The sequence below is a fragment of the Brassica napus genome, chromosome C6 (assembly GCF_020379485.1).
Source record: "Brassica napus cultivar Da-Ae chromosome C6, Da-Ae, whole genome shotgun sequence".
Classification (NCBI taxonomy): Eukaryota; Viridiplantae; Streptophyta; class Magnoliopsida; order Brassicales; family Brassicaceae; genus Brassica; species Brassica napus.
The window spans coordinates 35,925,245-35,943,844 of NC_063449.1; the positions used below are offsets into that span (position 1 = coordinate 35,925,245).

The 18,600-nt window shown below is 36.4% G+C and overlaps 3 protein-coding genes and 1 long non-coding RNA gene across 5 annotated transcripts; 2 read left to right on the plus strand and 2 right to left on the minus strand.

Moving 5' to 3' along the window:
• Positions 1 to 1,793: 1,793 nt before the first annotated feature.
• Positions 1,794 to 2,931, minus strand: LOC106397158. 2 transcript variants are annotated; one of them, XR_007324719.1, is made up of 3 exons: positions 2,814 to 2,931; positions 2,372 to 2,500; positions 1,794 to 2,287 (listed from the first exon to the last, which is right to left on the minus strand). It is a non-coding gene; the product is annotated as an uncharacterized LOC106397158 (long non-coding RNA). The 2 variants fall into 2 exon arrangements; XR_007324721.1 differs by lacking the exon at positions 2,814 to 2,931 and adding an exon at positions 2,611 to 2,802.
• On the plus strand, positions 2,828 to 4,399 carry LOC106397157. The gene is made up of 7 exons (XM_013837726.3): positions 2,828 to 3,015; positions 3,087 to 3,189; positions 3,274 to 3,394; positions 3,476 to 3,597; positions 3,673 to 3,794; positions 3,879 to 4,038; positions 4,112 to 4,399. Exons 1-7 carry the CDS (start codon positions 2,889 to 2,891, stop codon positions 4,224 to 4,226), a joined length of 870 nt encoding a protein of 289 aa, XP_013693180.2. The 5' UTR covers positions 2,828 to 2,888; the 3' UTR covers positions 4,227 to 4,399.
• Positions 4,400 to 4,746: 347 nt separating this feature from the next.
• On the plus strand, positions 4,747 to 6,467 carry LOC106399886 (3-ketoacyl-CoA synthase 7). Its single transcript, XM_013840327.3, has one exon. It carries the CDS (start codon positions 4,954 to 4,956, stop codon positions 6,313 to 6,315), a length of 1,362 nt encoding a protein of 453 aa, XP_013695781.1. The 5' UTR covers positions 4,747 to 4,953; the 3' UTR covers positions 6,316 to 6,467.
• Positions 6,362 to 8,662, minus strand: LOC106399885 (protein DETOXIFICATION 14). The gene is made up of 7 exons (XM_013840326.3): positions 8,304 to 8,662; positions 7,684 to 8,228; positions 7,507 to 7,593; positions 7,277 to 7,333; positions 6,944 to 7,182; positions 6,667 to 6,872; positions 6,362 to 6,572 (listed from the first exon to the last, which is right to left on the minus strand). Exons 1-7 carry the CDS (start codon positions 8,544 to 8,546, stop codon positions 6,486 to 6,488), a joined length of 1,464 nt encoding a protein of 487 aa, XP_013695780.1. The 5' UTR covers positions 8,547 to 8,662; the 3' UTR covers positions 6,362 to 6,485.
• Between the last annotated feature and the right edge of the window lie 9,938 nt (positions 8,663 to 18,600).

Sequence of the window (18,600 nt, forward strand, 5' to 3'; positions counted from 1 at the left end):
CCATTCATGTGAAATGGAGTATATAATCTTTATTATTTGTTGTATTCTATTATATACGCAGAACATATAATAGAAATATGATTGTACAGTGCATAAGCATAAGTTATGTTTTATTGTTGTATTATTGCTATGAATCTTAGTTTATGCGTATTGATCAAAACTAAGAATTTAAAACTCAATTTTATCACTTCGTTAACCCGATCCACATAAGTGTAAACTTCACACAAATTTTGTTAACCACATCTACATTTGTTGTTTGGGTTTAAGGTTTATATTTGAATTTAGGGTTTAGTAAATAAAGTTTAAGGTTTAGAATTTAGAGGGTGGGTGAGATTGGGGGTTAGGTCTATGATTTAAGGAAATTAATTATTTTACATATTTTTAATATTTGGGTTTATGAGTTATATTTGGGTTTAGAGTTTAATGATTAAGGTTTATGGTATAGTATTTTGTTGGTGAAAGGGGTAAGGTTGAGGTTAGCATTAACTTCTTCCATGATATCATAAACATTTCATAATTTCATCAATATGTATTATGCTATTTATTTAGTTCCATTCTATTTAGGTTGAATGTTTATATTTGAGTTTAGGGTTTATATTATAGTTTAGGATTTAGTGATTATAGTTTAAATTTAAGTATTTAGGAGTTTATGGTGGAGTTGCTATATGGTTAATTATTGAGGGGTTGTATGGGGTTGGTGTTATATACTATTTTGGTATGGAATAGAACACTCTTGAACTTTCATATTATATTATTTATTTTGTTCCATTCTATTTGAATTTATGGTTTATATTTGGGTTTAGGGTTTATATTTCCATGTTTGGGTATAGTGATTACTTGAGAGTGTTTGAATTATAGTCGACTTGTGTTGACATTTGGGGCCAAAATTACCAGCTTCATAAAGCCATATCCATATCAACATACGTTTATGTCTACAAAATTAGCTTTGTCATTTGTAGTTGGCAATTTTAAATTTTCTTATTCCACGGGTCATATAGAATAAAAATTCATCAGCCTGCTAGTTCACATTTTCGGTTGAGTTTATATTCGACGCGCTTTAGGTAGACTATGAATGCATCAGCCTGGAATTTCACACTTTCGGTGACATGGGTTCATATTGGATTAAGGGTCATATTCCTCTGTAGGATTAGTGATTAGTTAATAGGTTATAACACATATTCATTTATGTATTTTATTTCCATGCTATTTAGCCTTTACGTCGTCGCCTATTCTATTTCGTCATATATAATTGCATTGTTAAGAAATTGGTTTCTCCGTTACGTTTCCATAAGTTGTAAAACGTGTACACTTAGTATCCCCTTATTTTCCTTTATAATGTAACTATCATACGTGATAAATAGCTGGCGTCTCACCTTTGTATATGTATGTACGTGATTATATTTGACAGAAAAGCACAACGTCACCTATTTTAACAATTGTAACTGGTAACTTGTAACTTAAAGGGAGATAACCGGCTGAAAAGTGAGCAAAAAAACAGACATTAAATTATGTCAAAATCAGTGTTAGTTACCTTAATTTATCTCTGAAAAATGGCTATTTCAGCAATAAACCCATAATAAATTAGATTATATTAAATGGGTTTTGTTTTTGGTATGAAATTATATTAAATGGGTTGTCCATGCCTAATATATATCTGTCTACATAAACATTTTCTGTGTATTGATGATGTTTCCCAAAATATTTTCAAGTTGAGGTTATTTAGACTGTATAACATTGTTAAATGTTATAGTATGTATGTTTTCAAGCAGAATATTGCGGACAAAAAATGCTTATTAATCATAACAGTGTCGAATTTTATTATCATTTGCAAATTGCAAAAGTAGTGAAACTTAATCATAACTATACTGAGATTATTCTTCTGCACAAGGTTGATCTACTTCACAAAATGTTGAGCCTATCTAGTTTAGAACATTGCAAAAATGCAAACTATAGTTGATTCTTCACTCTCCCAGGACAGTTTTGCTGAAATGTGTCTTTGAAACTGGTACTTCAAAAAACAAAAACTAGAAACCTTACCTAGCAATAAAGTTTTCTTCTCTTCTTTTGAAATTAGAGGAACCTGCATTTACAATTCTGCCTTAGATTCCAGATCTTGTTCTGAATCTTCAGAGATGTCTCTTGAAGGAGAAGGGTTAGGACTTAGGATTTTCTGTCGCAGCAGCGACAGGCTCGTTGAGTTCCATATCTTCACCCAAGATTTTTGTTGTGAATTTTCGTGCCTCGAGAGCAAGATCGGGCCATTCTCAGTTACTATTCTTCTAGCACCCTGTGGAAGAACACAACATTTAACAAATCCTTAAATCATTCTAGTCTATATGGAGCATTTGGATTAGTACAAACCATCAGTTACCTGAAGCTTCGGTTCCTTTGTCATGGGATTATTGCAAAGATCGATTGTTCTAGCCTTCGGATTTTGTGGCGTTTCCACACCAGGATTTCACACCACAACCACTCTTGGGGAAACGTAATTAGGGAGATCCTGAAACAAGATAAATCCATGCCAATCAACAAGTTTGAACATAGAAGTCAAGAAGATAACCCCAAACCAGCAGTAGAATGTTATTAGATTCAAGACACAAATATACTGACTGTGGCCATTTCGAAACTGTGTTAGGATAAGATCCACATGCTAAGCTTTCAAATAAAGGAAAACGCTGGTGCGACCATCAAAGAAAGGTTATAGGTGCCTAACAACTAGACCAGAAAATTTAGATAAACCATATTGAACAATTAGGATCCATAAGTAATTTACCACATTACCCTTTGGTGTAATTCTGAGCAATCGCAATTACCTCAAAACGGAAAAGAAAAGTCAGTGAAGCAAAATTAGGAAGAGTCAAGCGCTCTGAATCTCTCATCAGAAGACGATGAAGAAGAGGACGATATACTCATGGGGAGCAGCGATTGTAATCTTCGTGGTTCTGATGATCGTCACTCCCACCATCCCTCAATCTCAGGCCTATCACGATTTCGCCGATCAACGAACCTTCTTTGGTAACTTCTCCTCTTTCTCTCATCATCATCTTCTTCTTCTAGGGTTTTATCTTACGATCCATCAATCTCAGGGATCCCGAATGCGCTCAACGTCATCTCCAACTTCCCTTTCCTCATCATCGGCCTCATCGGCCTCGTCCTCTGCTTTTACCCAGACGATTACTTCAGATTCAGGTCAGTCAATCTCTACTTCGTCTTCTTCTTCCTAGTGAACAAAACGGATTTCAAAAATTGAATCTTTCTGTGTATGGAAAACAGTTTGCGAGGTGAGAAGTTGGGATGGACTTGCTTTTTCGTCGGTGTGGCTGCTGTTGCTTTCGGATCTTCTTACTACCATCTCCACCCTGATGATGCTCGCCTCGTCTGGGATCGCCTTCCTGTATGGCTCTTTCCTCTTCTGTGTCTCTCTTTGTCTCTCTCTCTCTCTCTCTCACTGGTGTATGCTTTGTTTTTGGAGTAGATGACTATTGCCTTCACGTCCATCATGGCTATATTTGTGATCGAGAGGATTGATGAGCACAAGGGCACTTACTCCATCGTCCCTTTGCTTCTCGTTGGCCTTGTTAGCATTCTCTATTGGAGGCAAGTCCTAAACTTTTGAGTGGGTCTCGATAAGAACCGCTTGTAGATGGTAACTTGTGAGGGTGTAATTTGCAGGTTTTTCGATGATCTACGTCCATATGCTTTAGTCCAGTTTGTTCCCTGCATTGTCATTCCACTTATGGCTATTCTCTTGCCTCCAATGTATACACATTCCACCTATTGGCTATGGGCTGCAGGTTAGTGTACTCACTCACTGTTGTTGAGTTGATATCTTCTTCAGATTGAAAGCTGTTCTTATTCTAGCTTCAATTGGGTTTCAGGATTCTATCTCTTAGCCAAGGTGGAAGAAGCTGCAGATAAGCCTATATATAGCTGGACGCATCATATTATTAGTGGTCATTCTATAAAGCATGTGTGCGCTGCTATGGTCCCTGTCTTCCTTACCCTCATGCTCGCTAAAAGAAGCGTTCAAACCGAGAGGTATACATATGAAATGATGACACACCCTTATTCTCGGACTTTGACGCTTTAACCCCATTGTTGTGAAACGCAGGATTAGCTTGTATAAGACATGGAAGATATCATGGACGAGGAGTAGAGGGAAAGGAACAGAGGAAGAGAGCTTCGAGTGTACCTACACCAACGTAGCAGTCGAAGAGGCTCGGTAGGTTATGTTGGTGGTTAATGTAAGATCCATCTTTTACTAGTTTTAGCCGAGTATAGGAGGGGGGTGGAGGTTGATAATTCAATTTGAAACTCGTGAGCTTTGTAATCTTATGACAATGCAAACGTTTTATAGTGCTAACAACACTTTGATGTTATTATGATACAAAACTTCAACTAAAATTGGAATACAAGTTTCCCTAATGAAATCATCAACACTTACAGAAGTGTCAAGTAGTGTTATCAGGAGGAAGTGCCGTTAAGTCTCCTAATAACAGAGACGACACCTTGAATCCGCCTAACTTCCCATCTTCATTCCAGTGAACAACTGTTGCTCAGAGCAGTCCCTGACATCGCCTCTCCTCAAGATTCTCACTTCTCAAGAGTCAAGTTTTATGCACTGCTTTGAGAAGGAGAAACGTTGAAAGTAGAAACAATCTTCCCAGTTTTCTATAATTTAATATGAAACACCCAGTGCCTTTGGTGAGAGAGAAAGAAACAGTGATTGAGCTTAGCAACAGAGACAAGAGTCTTCTCAACAGACACGTAATGTTCATTTCCCGTAATGTTTGGTCACGAGAACTCAGTTTCATCCTTGTTTTAGTCCCTCTTCACATGCTTACCCTGTGATGCAACAAACTTAGGTGCCCTGTTCCTATAATCCACATTTGTCACAAAAACAAGTTTCTGTTTTCACCATCTCTCTTCCCCAGTTTAGACCAACCTGGCGACATGGGACCGAGTTTTCCTTTCATCGATCAAGTTCTCCTTATCTCCCAGACCTTAATGAGCTTTCCCCACCTCCTGGTAATATCAGCCTGCCTCCTCGTTGCAGTCTTTGCTTACCATTCCTTCAGACCAAGATGTATATACCTCATTGACTTCTCATGTTACCAACCTCCAGACTTCTTACGATCTCCAATCGCCAATTTCATTGAGCATCTTAACCTATCCGGTATATTTGACAGAGAATGCCTTGATCTCCAGCAGAAGATTCTAGAACGGTCAGGGATCGGAGATGACGCGTGCGTCCCTGTCACAGTCCATGAGATTCCACCACACTCTTCTCTCTCAGCAGCTAGAGAAGAAACTCATGACATCCTCTTCACTGTTGTCCAAGACCTTTTCTCAAAGCACAAGATAGATCCAAAGAGCATTGACATCCTTGTCTCTAACTGCAGCCTGTTTTGTCCTTCTCCATCCATAACCTCCATCATCATAAACAAGTTTGGCATGAGGAGCAACGTAAAGAGCTTCAGCTTGAGTGGAATGGGCTGCAGCGCGGGACTTCTATCGATAAACCTGGTCAAAGACCTTATGAAGATCCATAGTGGCTCTTTGGCGTTAGTGTTGAGCATGGAAGCAGTGAGTCCAAATGGTTACAAAGGGAAGTGCAAGTCAATGCTCATCGCTAACACAATCTTCAGAATGGGTGGAGCAGCGATTCTTCTCTCCAACAGAGAGCGAGACAAGGACAAGGCCAAGTATAAACTCCAGCATCTTATCAGAACTCATCTCGGATCAGACGATGAATCATATGAGAGTGTGATGCAGGAGGTTGATGAGGAAGGACTAGTGGGAGTAGCTTTGTCTAAGCAGCTTGTGAAGGTAGCATCAAAGGCCTTGAAGATCAACGTGGTGGAGCTAGGCCCTAGGGTGTTACCTTACTCGGAGCAGCTCAAGTACATAATCTCATTCATCAAAAGAAAATGGAGAAATCACAAGGAGAAGGAAGTGTACACACCTAACTTCAAGAAAGCTTTTGAGCATTTCTGTATACATGCTGGAGGAAGAGCGATAATAGAGGGCGTGGAGAAGCATCTGAAGCTGGAGAAAGAAGATGGAGAAGCGTCAAGGACAACGTTGTACCGTTATGGGAACACATCTTCGTCTTCTTTGTGGTATGAGATGCAGTACTTGGAAGCTAAAGGTAGAATGAAGAAAGGAGATAGAGTATGGCAGATTGGGCTTGGAAGTGGGTTTAAGGCTAATAGTGCTGTCTGGAAATGCGTTTCTGAGATTGATTCAAGAGACAAGAATGCATGGTCCGATAGAATCCATTTGTATCCGGTCTGTGGAGATGCATCAGGTTAGAACTTAGAACAACTCTCTTGTTTTAGTCAACTTTACACAAATGTCATTTGATTAACGATCATTAACCTCTTATTTTATCATTTGTCACAAGAAAGAAGATGCCAAAACTCGTTGTGCACATTCAAACCTAATAACAACACAACATTAAATGATTCAAAGTCTTTTTGATATTAGCTGATCAGCTCTACACGTTCTTCTTCATTATCTTTCTCCTCTTCAAACTCCTCACCCATCACTCTCTCTCTCGCCTTTTTGGCCTGTTCATATGATTCATTGGATGTTAACATAGACAATCACTTCCACTTACTTCAAAGAATGAAAACAACATATGAAGAAGGACATGACATTCACCTGTTGTTTCCAGTTGGTGAGGCTGACGATAAGACCAAGCAGAACGGCTTGCACAAATGACCCAACTGTAATACCAATCCAGAGTCCTTTTCCTCTCATGTCAAACTTAAAACCTAAAACAATAGCAGTTGGTATTCCAAAGAGATAGTACGCAGCAAGGTTTACATATGCTCCAATATCTTGCCTCCCTGATCCTCTTGCCACACCTGTTTCATCGCCTCACCTATCAGCACATGTTTAGTACTCACTAAATGACTTTTAAGGATCAGAGTCTAACCAGAAAGAACTGCGTGAAGGGCGTCGAATATGACTGATAAAGAAACCAGAGGAGCTATTGATCTTACATAATCCACAACTTCGGCTTCAGAGCTGAATAGGTAGCCAAATACGTTTCTTGCAGCAAAGACGGTTGCACCCACTAGTACTGATTCTACTCCTGTCATGACCATCACTGTGTACACCGCCATTCGAGCTTTTTTCGGGCTTCCAGCTCCTAACTCATTTGCAACTCTTGTACTGCAAGCAACCAAATAAAACAAAAGGAAGTGAGACTTAGGTTTATAGATATCTACATTTTGTAAAAATCGATGGGTATATAAGGAGCAAGAACCTTGCTGCGGCGCCTAGACTCTCTGGTATTTGGTACAAGGTGAAGATTGTTGATAGACTGTTCAACAAGGAAGCAAGCAAGCAAGATTGCATAAATGACATTTCATTCCAAAACATGAGTCTTTTAGAAGACAAGGAACATACTATTCCGGTCTAGTTTCCATACCAGCTCTAGTTTGACTAACAAAATGACTGTTTTATTTCAAAAAAATAAGAAAATATGGAACATACCACACTGAGAGCACAGAAGCTTCTAGCTTCGGGTTCGGTAAGATCCCAGAGAGCATGACAAGAAACTCAAATGACCACCACTCCAGGCTGATTCAACCACCATAAACAACAAACAGATTCAAGTCCATTCAAATGTAATCACACTACTCGTTGCAAATAGGATGTTCATAATCATACCAAATCATGGATGCAGATGGGATACCAAACTGAAAAAACTCTCTCATTCCTTCAAACACACTCATGGAGATCTTCCCACGGCTCTCGCTACAAGTTGAAGAAAACATCATGTACAATCCAAGCACAACCACGTTCAACCAATAAGAAACGCTGATGGCAATAGCTGCACCGATGCTTCCAAGCCCGAACTTGAAAACCAAACTCCAGCAGAGAACAACATGGCAACACACAGCAGAGACTGAGCTTATCATCAACGGCAGAATCAAACTCTGCGCTTGGAAAAACTTAACAAGAGGCTGCATTGTCGCGTAACCAAAGAGAGCTGGTATGAGCCAAGTCGCAAACTTCCCCGCTTCTTGAGAAACCTCAGGATCTTGTCCGATGAAAGAGAGTATCTCAGCCATGAAGCTCCACAGAACAGACAAAGGGATGCAAACAAAGAACAGAGCTAACATCCCTGTGTAAGTATGTTCTCCGAGCTTCTCGAACTGCTTAGCTCCATAGGCTTGACCACATAGAGTCTCCAACGCACTAGCCAAACCAAACTGTGAAAGAAAGATCATCATTTAAAGAAAGACAAAGAACCTTCAAGAATGGAGGATAGGAGAAAGAGAACATACGACGAGGCTGAAGCCAGTGACGCTGCAGAAAGAAACGGCTATGGCTGTGCTTGATAGGTAAAGCTCACCGAGATGACCAACCATCATTATCGATATCACTTGGAGAAAGTACATGGACGAGTTCACGGCAACCATTGGACCTGCGATGTAGCTGAGCCTACCCATCTCCCGGAGTAACACATCTTTCGTGTTGACTTCTTCTTCTTCTCCGTGGACGAGCAAACCCTTCTCCGCAGAATCCATTTCTTGTTTCTCCGGAGATTTCGAGATTAATTTGTTGGAACCTTTTAATAAAATCTTTCTACTTTTATAGTGTAATGTATTTTTTTTGGGAATCTTCGTCTTCAATGCATTGTCAGAAATATAATTTAATAATGTGCATGTTTGTCATGTGAAGTGTGAACCAATCATGTATAGGTAGATTTGTTTGTTACTTTGACTTTCTTAATCATGGAGTACTATTTTAAACTTAACATGTGTTTCATCACCTTTTGTTTTTGTTAAGTTGTGTTTCATCACTTCTTGTTTAACCTTTCTACGCGTTTCATCACTCCTTAATTAAAGAACTTTCGATTTGGTTTCCGTAAAGTCCTTAACCCATAATTATATACGCATATATAATATATACATATAAATATATGTGTATTAAGGATCCAAGAGCAAAGACCCCCAATAATTATGCTTTTATTTTGTATTCTTTAGAGATGTGGAGAGCTGTTTGGTCTCTTAAGTGTGCATCATTTTAAGGGGTTTTTTTTTTTGGGAACTTAAGCGGCGTGCATTGCCGTATACTTCTCCTGAAAACAAGGCGTTGACTTCGGCCGCCTGCAGTCTTCGCAGGTTAGTAGAAAATATGATAAAATAATCACTAATGACAGCTTTTCTGTATTTCTTATCTAATCACGAGGTATGAACATGTAGTATAGTTTAGGGAAGCTATCAATCAGTCCTGTTATCAATACATAAATTTAATGTAGGGGAGTTTATGGTGGCGATGTGGTGCGCAACTTATTATTTTGTTTTACACAACTTATTATTTTGTTTTACAAAAAAAAAAAAATCTGGTTCAATCGAGCATAACTATTTTTCTATATTCTATCAAGTGTATAAATATTTTCCAAATTTTTAAGTGTATACAATTGTCCAAAATTATGTGGATATGCTTCCTAATATCTAGTTTTTTTGATAACTCTGGTATCTGGGCAGCCACATTCCCAACTATCCCCCCGTAGGGGGTCCAGCGCCCCAACGGAAGGGATGTTAAATCCGCTGTGGCCGGGGCTCGAAGTCGTGATGGCGGGCACCTCAGCCGAGGTTCCTTTACCACCAGACCACGAGACCCGGTTAAAGGAGACCTCTAGTGTGTGAGACTAGCGTGATAACCGACTACACCACCCAGACGCTGATTCCTAATATCTAGTTAATATTTTGTTATTATTAAATAAAAGCTACATAATTACGTAATATTATAAACATATATATGATAATTAATGATTATGAATAATACATATTTGATAACGATTTTTGTATTTTCTGTTTTTTTTGTTTATTTTTATATTATTGAAAGAAATTAAACAATCACATTAAACATATAATGAAAATATTTCGATTTTTTCTTATATGTTATATTTTAATTTTTTTTAAATGACTATAAATTATTAAAAATAATAAAAGTCTCACATTGAAAATTTTGTGATCAGTGGTTTAAATTTTTTTTGTTCAAGCAAGATACAAATAATAAATCGTATGAATGTGAAATCTCATTAATAAATATTCATATTATATATATATATATATATTAATATCGTTTAAATTAAATTATATACTATATAAATATGTTAATTTCAAAATTTGTATTGAAAAATTATTGAGATCTTAATATTTTAATTTTTAAATTTGTATTGAAAGATCTCACATTAAAATTTTTGTGATTAACGGTTTAAATTTTTGTTACAACAAATATACAAATATTAATAAAATCATACAAGTAGAAAGTGTCAATAATAACTATTTATATTAAAATATTTTATATATATATATGTCAACATCACTAAAGTCTAATATGTTATATAATCCTGACAATTCCAAAAATACACTTCTTCAAATCAAAGTGATTTTTAATATTGGAAGCATATATATATATATATATATATATATATATATATATATATTCAGATTAAATAATTTAGTCTTTATTTTTATTCCTAAAAAACTTTTAATGAAATATCATAACAAGATTTCAATCATATGTTTTTGAGTTTGTTCGAAGAATAAGAGACTTTATCATTCGTCTAATATGTGTTTCCCTCTAATACCATATCTAGCTATTATAATTGTAAGAATGAGAGATTTGAACTATTAATTATAACTTTTCTGTTTTATCATTTAATAAATCAAACATTACATAGTTTATACATAATTCACATATACTAGAATGGTAAAGTATTATATATATTTTTTATCGGTATACTCTTAAGTAACTAAACCTCAAAAGCGTAGGTTAATAAAATAAGTAATTTGTTTTGTTGTTTTATAATTAGATGATTTTTAAACCGAACTGGTGAATATATATACTAGACATACATTTATATTTCGAGTCTCCTATTATATTCTATAACAACTTGATATATTAGATTTGAACACTAACATGTGAATAGAGTTTGGCGGTGATTTTCTTCCAAAATTTTGATTCTTAGATATGTATATGAAGTGGAATTAATTTTAACATATGTCAATCTTTTTAAATTGATACTTATGTAATTCACATAAGAGATTAAAAAAAAAAGAAACAAAACTCATATCAGTGAAACAAAAACAAGAACGGAAACACAATTTTACAGAGTTAGAAAATGAAATAACTTATGGAGAGTCAATAGTAAAAAAAATCGAGAGCAGAAAATCTAATCTCTTTTTGTCATTTTACAATCGATGTTGCCTATCTGGTTTTGGTAATTTGTGTCATCCGCTAAACTTAATTTATTTTGTGTATTTAAAGTCTTAAAATAATTAAAATGAGTTGTAATACGTTAACTTTTTAACAACAAGATGATACATTTAAGAGACTAACATTTGTGTTAGTCATTTTACAATTGATAAAGATTGTAGTGTTGCAAAATAATAAAATCGTTTAATAAACAAACATTAGTTTAAAAAATTCACTCCGCGCATGCACACGGATTATCATCTAGTATATATATGACTCTCTAGTCTCTCTATATATAACTCACAACTTAATGTTTTTAAATCTCAACTTATTGTGTAAGTCATCTCGTTATTTTAAGGGTATTTTCTCTTCATTTTTTTTCAATTTCATGTACAAAAATACTCTCGAACTTGGTATTGAATTAACTCGTTACAATACGACAAATTCCAAAGACGATTGTATTTATGGCTGATAAGCTTACACGTGATGCTCAGACTCAGTATTCATGTGTGGTCTATGTTGATTCAGTTCCAACAAATAGACTTTCGGATTTGGATGCTTAGTTGTTTAGTATAGCCATTGTTGTCATAAAAAAAAAATTAGCTCGTAAAGTGAAACCCAACAAGTGACATGTAACGTACACGATAAAATGTTTTCTCTTTTCTAACGCGAAGATGGTGTGATTGAAAAAAATAGAATAATTAGGTGAGATATAGAGAAAAAAATGAAAAGTTGAGAAAATTGTTATGAAAATAAGAGGAATCTGTATTTTTATTAGACAATAAAGAATTATTTATATAGGGAATTACATAAGTACGAAACACTAATATAATATGAGTTAGGAAATACAAAGACTTATGAATATAGGCCTTCGAATATGGGCTTCCACCAGACTTTGGTTTATAACACTCCCCTTTGGAAGACCATCTCCGAAGTGGTTTGTAATACGCTTTGGATGTTGCCTCATTAAAATCTTACCAGGAAAACCCAATGGGATAAAACCATGGTGAAGGAAAAAGAGTACAACACGTATTACTCCCCCTATTGAGTACATCTCTGGATGTTAGTAACGTCTTAGTAATTAAATCCACCAAATCCTCGCTTGAGTGAACTTGGACGGACAAACAACTTGTATCACCAAAATAATTTACTCTTCTTCGGGTAGGTTAGTATCAAATGGACCCAAGTCTTTAGTTTCTTGTAGGTAACAAAAATATGTATAATCCCATTCTAGTGCCTTTGGGTCGATCATGAGATATATCTAGCTAATAGATTACGGCAAATTATTTATCTAGCCTTGTATGGCTCGCCAAATCCGTCAAAACTTTATGGCACTTAGACATGGCATTTCGAGACCAAGGATCTCCTCATTTTCTTCATTAGGGCCGAAATTATCTTTTTTTATTAAACCGAGGGACCTTATAAATATGAGACTTGTCAATTCGTAAGCTTAGTCCATATCAAACTTCTTGAGCACGTTATCTATGTATATCATTTGATGCATAAGGATTTTCTTTTCAAGGTGCTCAATGTATAATCCAATATATAATCTTGTTTTCCCAAAACCTTTCATGTTGAATTCAAATTCTTTCTTGATGTGTTCTATCTTTGGGAAATTTCTCCAGAGGTTCCTAGGATATTCAATATTGTTCTCGAGAACTTGATGTTCGGTAGTTCGATACCCTCTGGAACTTTTACATAAATTTCGTTATCCAGTGGACCGTATAGATATGTATTTTATTTTCCAGACTTATAAGGAATCAGAATGTCGTTGCATCCACCACATATGAGTATGTCTCCTTTATAATTAATTCCAGGTCTTTGTGAGAACCTTATGCAATTTTGCCACTCTTATTATGTATTCTCACCAAAGACTTATTTATGTCCAACTGGTTTGACTACATCTCTTCTCTTAAGAGATTTCATATACCACATCTTATAGCATTATCAATTTGCTTAATCAATTTATCTGAGTAATTTCTCTGAGTGCACTCTATGATAGACGTTGGTTTCATGATCCTTGCTTTTGTCAAGCGCTTTTGTATTCAAATATTATATCATCATCGACGTCGATATTATTTTACCGGTTCCATTTATAATCCAGACATGACATAATGCATTTAGATCATATTATTTTCAGGTACCTGATCTTTATTCATGGTCATGTCTAAGGTTTCCTTTGGACAACCTTAATTTCAGATCTGCCATTTCAATTTTATGCTCTTCTCATTTTCGAGTAATACATGTATGAAACCGTCTTATCTTAACTAAGTCCAATATCAATTTTATTAGAGCATAACCCGCTGGTATATTTCAGTTTGGGTCATCAAACATGTCTGGCAATTGACTTGTTTAAGTTCTGAGAATGATTCAATCTTTGGACTCTTATTCTATATTCATATTTGAGGATCATTATTCATTCTCGAAATCGTTTACCAGCTTATTATTTCTCTCCCTGATGTTGGATATACGGATTTATCTAATCCATGGCTTAGCCTTAATCATATCTCTTGTGGCCTTATGTATTCTTATGGAAATTTATATCCAACGTATACACTTAATTCAATTTCAGATCCCATCTTATAACTTTGTGGTGGAGCAACTTATTTAAGTTCTCTATGTGGGAACATTAATTCTTGACCTTTTATCAAATTCATGGGAGAGTCTCTATTTTTTCTTTGGCATTATGCGAACAAATTTTGCTGCAACTTATAAGGATTCATAAATCCACCGGTATCACCAATTACTCTTGCAAACTTATTGCAGATTTTGACAAGGATATGTGCAACCATATGTCGTCACATATGATGGATGATCAGTCCATCCGTGGGTGATCAAGCTCACGAAATTCCTTGCTTATTTTCTAAATATCATGGTGAATACTCATATTATCAATTCCCTTATTCAAAGGGGCAGCATATCTTAAACAATTCAATAGAATGTTGCATACTTAACCGGAATGGCATGACCGGTTTGTCAATCATTAATCTCCATATAATCTTTCTGTTGTGCAATTTCGTTTTCAGATTTGATTTTGGCTGAGTTCTATTTGGGCTATTGTTGTCGTGGATGCTTAACTTATTTAGGGATTTTGGGATTCTCTGATTCTCCCCCTCGAGATAATAACATTTAATGTTCATTTTTCTCGTATTAAATCTCAAACTTAGGTAATTTAATATCAAATTTTGTTCCCTTAGACAGTAATTTTGAAAACATCATGCATTAAATAAATCAAAGTGTGCAACAAATAGCCAGAAATAAATTAAGTCTGATTAGATTAATAGGGATTTAAATTCGGCCAAGAAAGATTATTCAAAAGACTTTGGCCAAGGAATTTTGGCCAAGGGGATTCGGCCAAGATGATTTTACCAAAATACTTTGGCCAAGAGATTCTATTAGTTTGACTAGATTTCATATTTGGCCAATAGAAATTTCAATTTGGCCAAGCTTTTGCCTTCGGTCAAGGTCTTTTAAAGGTTGGCCAAGAGAATTTAGATTTTGCATTTGATTAAGATTTAAGCTAGGCCAAGCTTCTACATTTGGCCAAGGCTTTAAAGATCATGCGATTGTTCATTAGGCCAAACATAAGTTTCGGCCAGACCAAATCCGAATGGTTCTAGGATTCTTATAGATTTCGGCCAAGGAGTAATTTTATGATCAGATTTTAAGTTTTAAACAAGTTCAAAGAAATGACAACATAGAAATGAAAAAACACCAAAGCAAAGAACACAAAATTAAGATTACAAATGTCAAAATAATTCTTCAGTCTTTTAGACAATCTGAAGTTTCATAATCCATAAGATCGTCTTTATCATGATTGAAATCATTTTCATCATCTTGATAAGTCATATGGGCTTCAGGATTCTTCCCTTTCAAACTCTCTTGATAGAGATCAACTAGATGCTTGGGAGTCTTACAAGTCTTAGCCCAATGATTGCCCATACCACATCTATCACACATTGATTTGCTTGAAGTGGTCGAGTGTTGAGGTTTAAATGAAGAGCCACGGCCGCGACCATGACCTCGTCCAAATGAGCCACGGTCACGCCCATGGTCTCGACCATGTTGATTCCCTCGCCCGCGGCCAAAGGAGCTTCGACCACGGCCACGTTCGTTCCTATTTCCTCGACCACGGCCATGATGGCCGTTTCCTTGGACGTGATGGGATTCTTTATTTTCCTCTATGGCGTGTGCTTCAGGTGGTGGGGCTGAACCAGGAGGTCTCATTTCACTGTTTCTCATCAATAATTCATTGTTCTGCTCAGCGAGCACGAGACAAGAAATAAGATTAGCATAGGTCATGAAACCTTTCTCACGGTACTGTTGTTGTAACAACACATTGCTTGTGTGGAAAGTAGAAAAGGTTTTCTCAAGTATATCCTGATCCGTAATACTTTCACCACACAATTTCAATTTTGAAACAATCTTAAACAGTGCCAAGTTATACTCGTCCACGGACTTAAAGTCCTAGATTCTGAGGTTCCTCCAATCAAACCGAGCCTTTGGTAAGATCACCGTTCTCTTGTGATCATATCTCGATTTCAGTTCATTCCAAAGATCTAAAGGATTCTAAATGGTCAGATACTGATCTTTGAGACTCTCAGTTAGATGACGGCGAATGATCAAGATGGCTCTGTATCGATCTTTCTCACTGGCATTATTGTCCTTGGTGATACACTCACCGAGTCCCTTGGATTTCGGGATGATCTTAGCATCAAGCGCCCATTGAAGGTAATTATCTCCAGAGAGATTTATGGCAGGAAAATCCAAGTTGTTGATTTTCGACATCTGAAGTCATAGATTGATAATTTTAGATCTTTATGATTAATTTCAATGTTCAAACAAAGCAATAAGCCTTACGGCCAAGAATCAAGCCTCACGGCCAAAACAGGAAACAAGCCGCACGATCAAGGATTCAAACAGTTCGTTTTAATGCATTCAGTTCATTGTGTAATTGCAATCCTAGCATAGATGGTTTCTATCAGTTCATATGATGCAATCAATACGGCAATGCACAAACATCAATCACTCGGCCAAGTCAAAGATCAATCATACAGCTATTTGATTTCAATTCAATACCACCCTAGCATAAAGTTCTAAGTGTAATTGCAATCAATCAATGTGATCAGTTTATGTATGAATGATGCAACAAGCCGCACGGCCAAGATATGATATGATCAAGTGATTTTAATTAAAACTATCAAGGCTATCAAAATAGGGTTTCAATCAATTTAATATCAAATTCGATGTTAAATCATCTTAGCAACAGTTCTATGTGATCAAAACAATCAATTCAGATTCAAATTCAAACAATCAAAATGATTTTCAAATTAGGGTTTAGGGTTTAGGATTTGGATTTTGATCTTAGATCAAAGGAGTTTGATTTGAGATTCAAAACCATTAAGGATTTCGATTTTAATTGATCAATAGATCAATCTCGATTTAGGGTTTGGGGTATCGAACTTTTGAGCTTCGATTTACTCATTAGGGTTTTGATATATTATCCTATGGTTTTGATTCATAAAGATTAGGATTTTAGGGTTTCATTCTTTATCAAACAATCCAAATTCGATTATAGGTTCTTAGGTTTCGAATTACCTTTAACCTTAGATGATTGTTGAACTGGACCACCAAAGAGATGAACCGCGGGCTGATCGGGAACGGAACGCGAGCTGTCCAACGTGCTGATCGAGTCGCGAGCTGATGTTGTCGCGAACGGAAGCACGAATGGATTGAGGCTGATCGGAGACGCGAGCTGGAATGGATCGAGTTGCTTCTATCAGGTCGCGAACGTCTGATCGGGAACGCCTTGATCGTCTGTCGCGAACGAGCTATGAACTCCTTTTGATCCGAATGGAAAAGCGAGTTTGATAACACGGGCAGCAACTCCTCTCGTCTTGAACTTCTTGTTGATATTAGAATTTAATTTCCTCGGCTCATGAAACAATACGAGGAGCATTAGATAACATGGACGCCAACAAGATAACATGAATCAACTAAGGTATGATAAACTTATCTTGCACAGGAGTTGAGTTCGGCTAGAAAATCCTAGTAGGAATCGGCGTGCACTGTATCTGTGCGTGAGGGCGCGTCGGTGGTCAGATCGACAAGCGGTTTACACTGACTGATTCGTCTCGGCAAGGGCTTTAATTTGATATATTGATCGTTTTCTGGGTCCTCACGGTTTGAGAGAACGACCTCTTTGAAGTTCCGAGGCAGATTCCTTTGCGTTTAGGGTTTGATGATTTTCGGCTGAGTTGAAGAATATTTCGTGGGGGCTTAGGGCTAGAGGCTATCGTGCTGATAACGTGTTATGAAAATAAGGGGAAATTATGTATCTTTATTAGATAATAAGGAACCCTTTATATAGGGAATTACATAAGTATGAAACCCTAATACAATATGGGTTAGGAAATACAAAGACATAAGAATATAGGCCTTCGAATACGGGCTTCCACCAGACCTTGGTTTATAACAAAAATGTATTACTTTTGTTACCGTTTCATTTTAGTTGATAAATGTATTATTCTTTTTTGTCATTTATTGGATTGAATTTAATTTAAACGTGATATTACACAAACTCGGCAAAGATATCAAATCTTTTGGGAAATTTCTAAATTTGGAACCAAAACACAGAACTATTGTCCCCTTACAATTGTTTTTGAGAATGTTGTCCCCTTAGAACTATTAGGTAGTGTTAATACGAAAACCCCCCTATAATTATCTAACTAGAAAACTTAAGATAAAACAATTCTAATTAATATTCTTTTAAAATATTATTTTTACATAAGGTAAAAACAACAAAGGTAGAAAATAGAAGAAACTAAACCATTTTCTTCTTCACACCGTAACCTACGGCGATCTTGGTCGTCATCTTCTCCCCGGCCTCTTGCTCTCCGGCATGAAATCTTAAGCGCCGGCGAACCCTTCTCTGTTTCCTTTTCACTCTTCTCTGTTTCTTCTTCCCTCTCAGCTCGCTATCCTTGCGGTTTCTCAAAAGCATTGACCTTGTTCTCTCAGCCGACGAAAAACGCGACGATAAACGGCGCCGGAACAAGATAATCATTCGCGTTTGTGACCAATAGCTCTACTCCTTTTGTTCTTCCTCAAACACCATTCATTCTTTCGTAATTGAAGGTTAGGGTTTTGAGATCCCCAATTTTTTTTTTTTTGATTTTGTTTATGTACATGCTTTAGAAATAGAAAATGGGTTTGATTAGAACATATATTCGATGTAAGAAACTGATTTAAGTTCTTCAATGATCTAACCTTATTGCACCTTTGTGTGATTATGTTTTGCGCATGATGTGGAGAAATGTAACCGTGTGCTTTTGTGAATAGACATGTAACCGTGTGCTTTTGTGGTTAACAGGA

What these genes read in the sequence shown, in the direction of transcription:
- LOC106399885 (XM_013840326.3), bottom strand. Translation starts at nt 8,546, where the DNA reads ATGGATTCTGCGGAGAAGGGTTTGCTCGTCCACGGAGAAGAAGAAGAA. An exon ending in GCTTCTGTGCTCTCAGTGTG is followed by an intron (nt 7,334 to 7,506) that starts GTATGTTCCATA and finishes CTTGTTGAACAG; the next exon opens with TCTATCAACAATCTTCACCT. An exon ending in TCACCAACTGGAAACAACAG is followed by an intron (nt 6,573 to 6,666) that starts GTGAATGTCATG and finishes TCATATGAACAG; the next exon opens with GCCAAAAAGGCGAGAGAGAG.
- LOC106397157 (XM_013837726.3), top strand. Translation starts at nt 2,889, where the DNA reads ATGAAGAAGAGGACGATATACTCATGGGGAGCAGCGATTGTAATCTTC. An exon ending in TCGTCTGGGATCGCCTTCCT is followed by an intron (nt 3,395 to 3,475) that starts GTATGGCTCTTT and finishes TTTTTGGAGTAG; the next exon opens with ATGACTATTGCCTTCACGTC. An exon ending in CTATTGGCTATGGGCTGCAG is followed by an intron (nt 3,795 to 3,878) that starts GTTAGTGTACTC and finishes ATTGGGTTTCAG; the next exon opens with GATTCTATCTCTTAGCCAAG.
- LOC106399886 (XM_013840327.3), top strand. Translation starts at nt 4,954, where the DNA reads ATGGGACCGAGTTTTCCTTTCATCGATCAAGTTCTCCTTATCTCCCAG.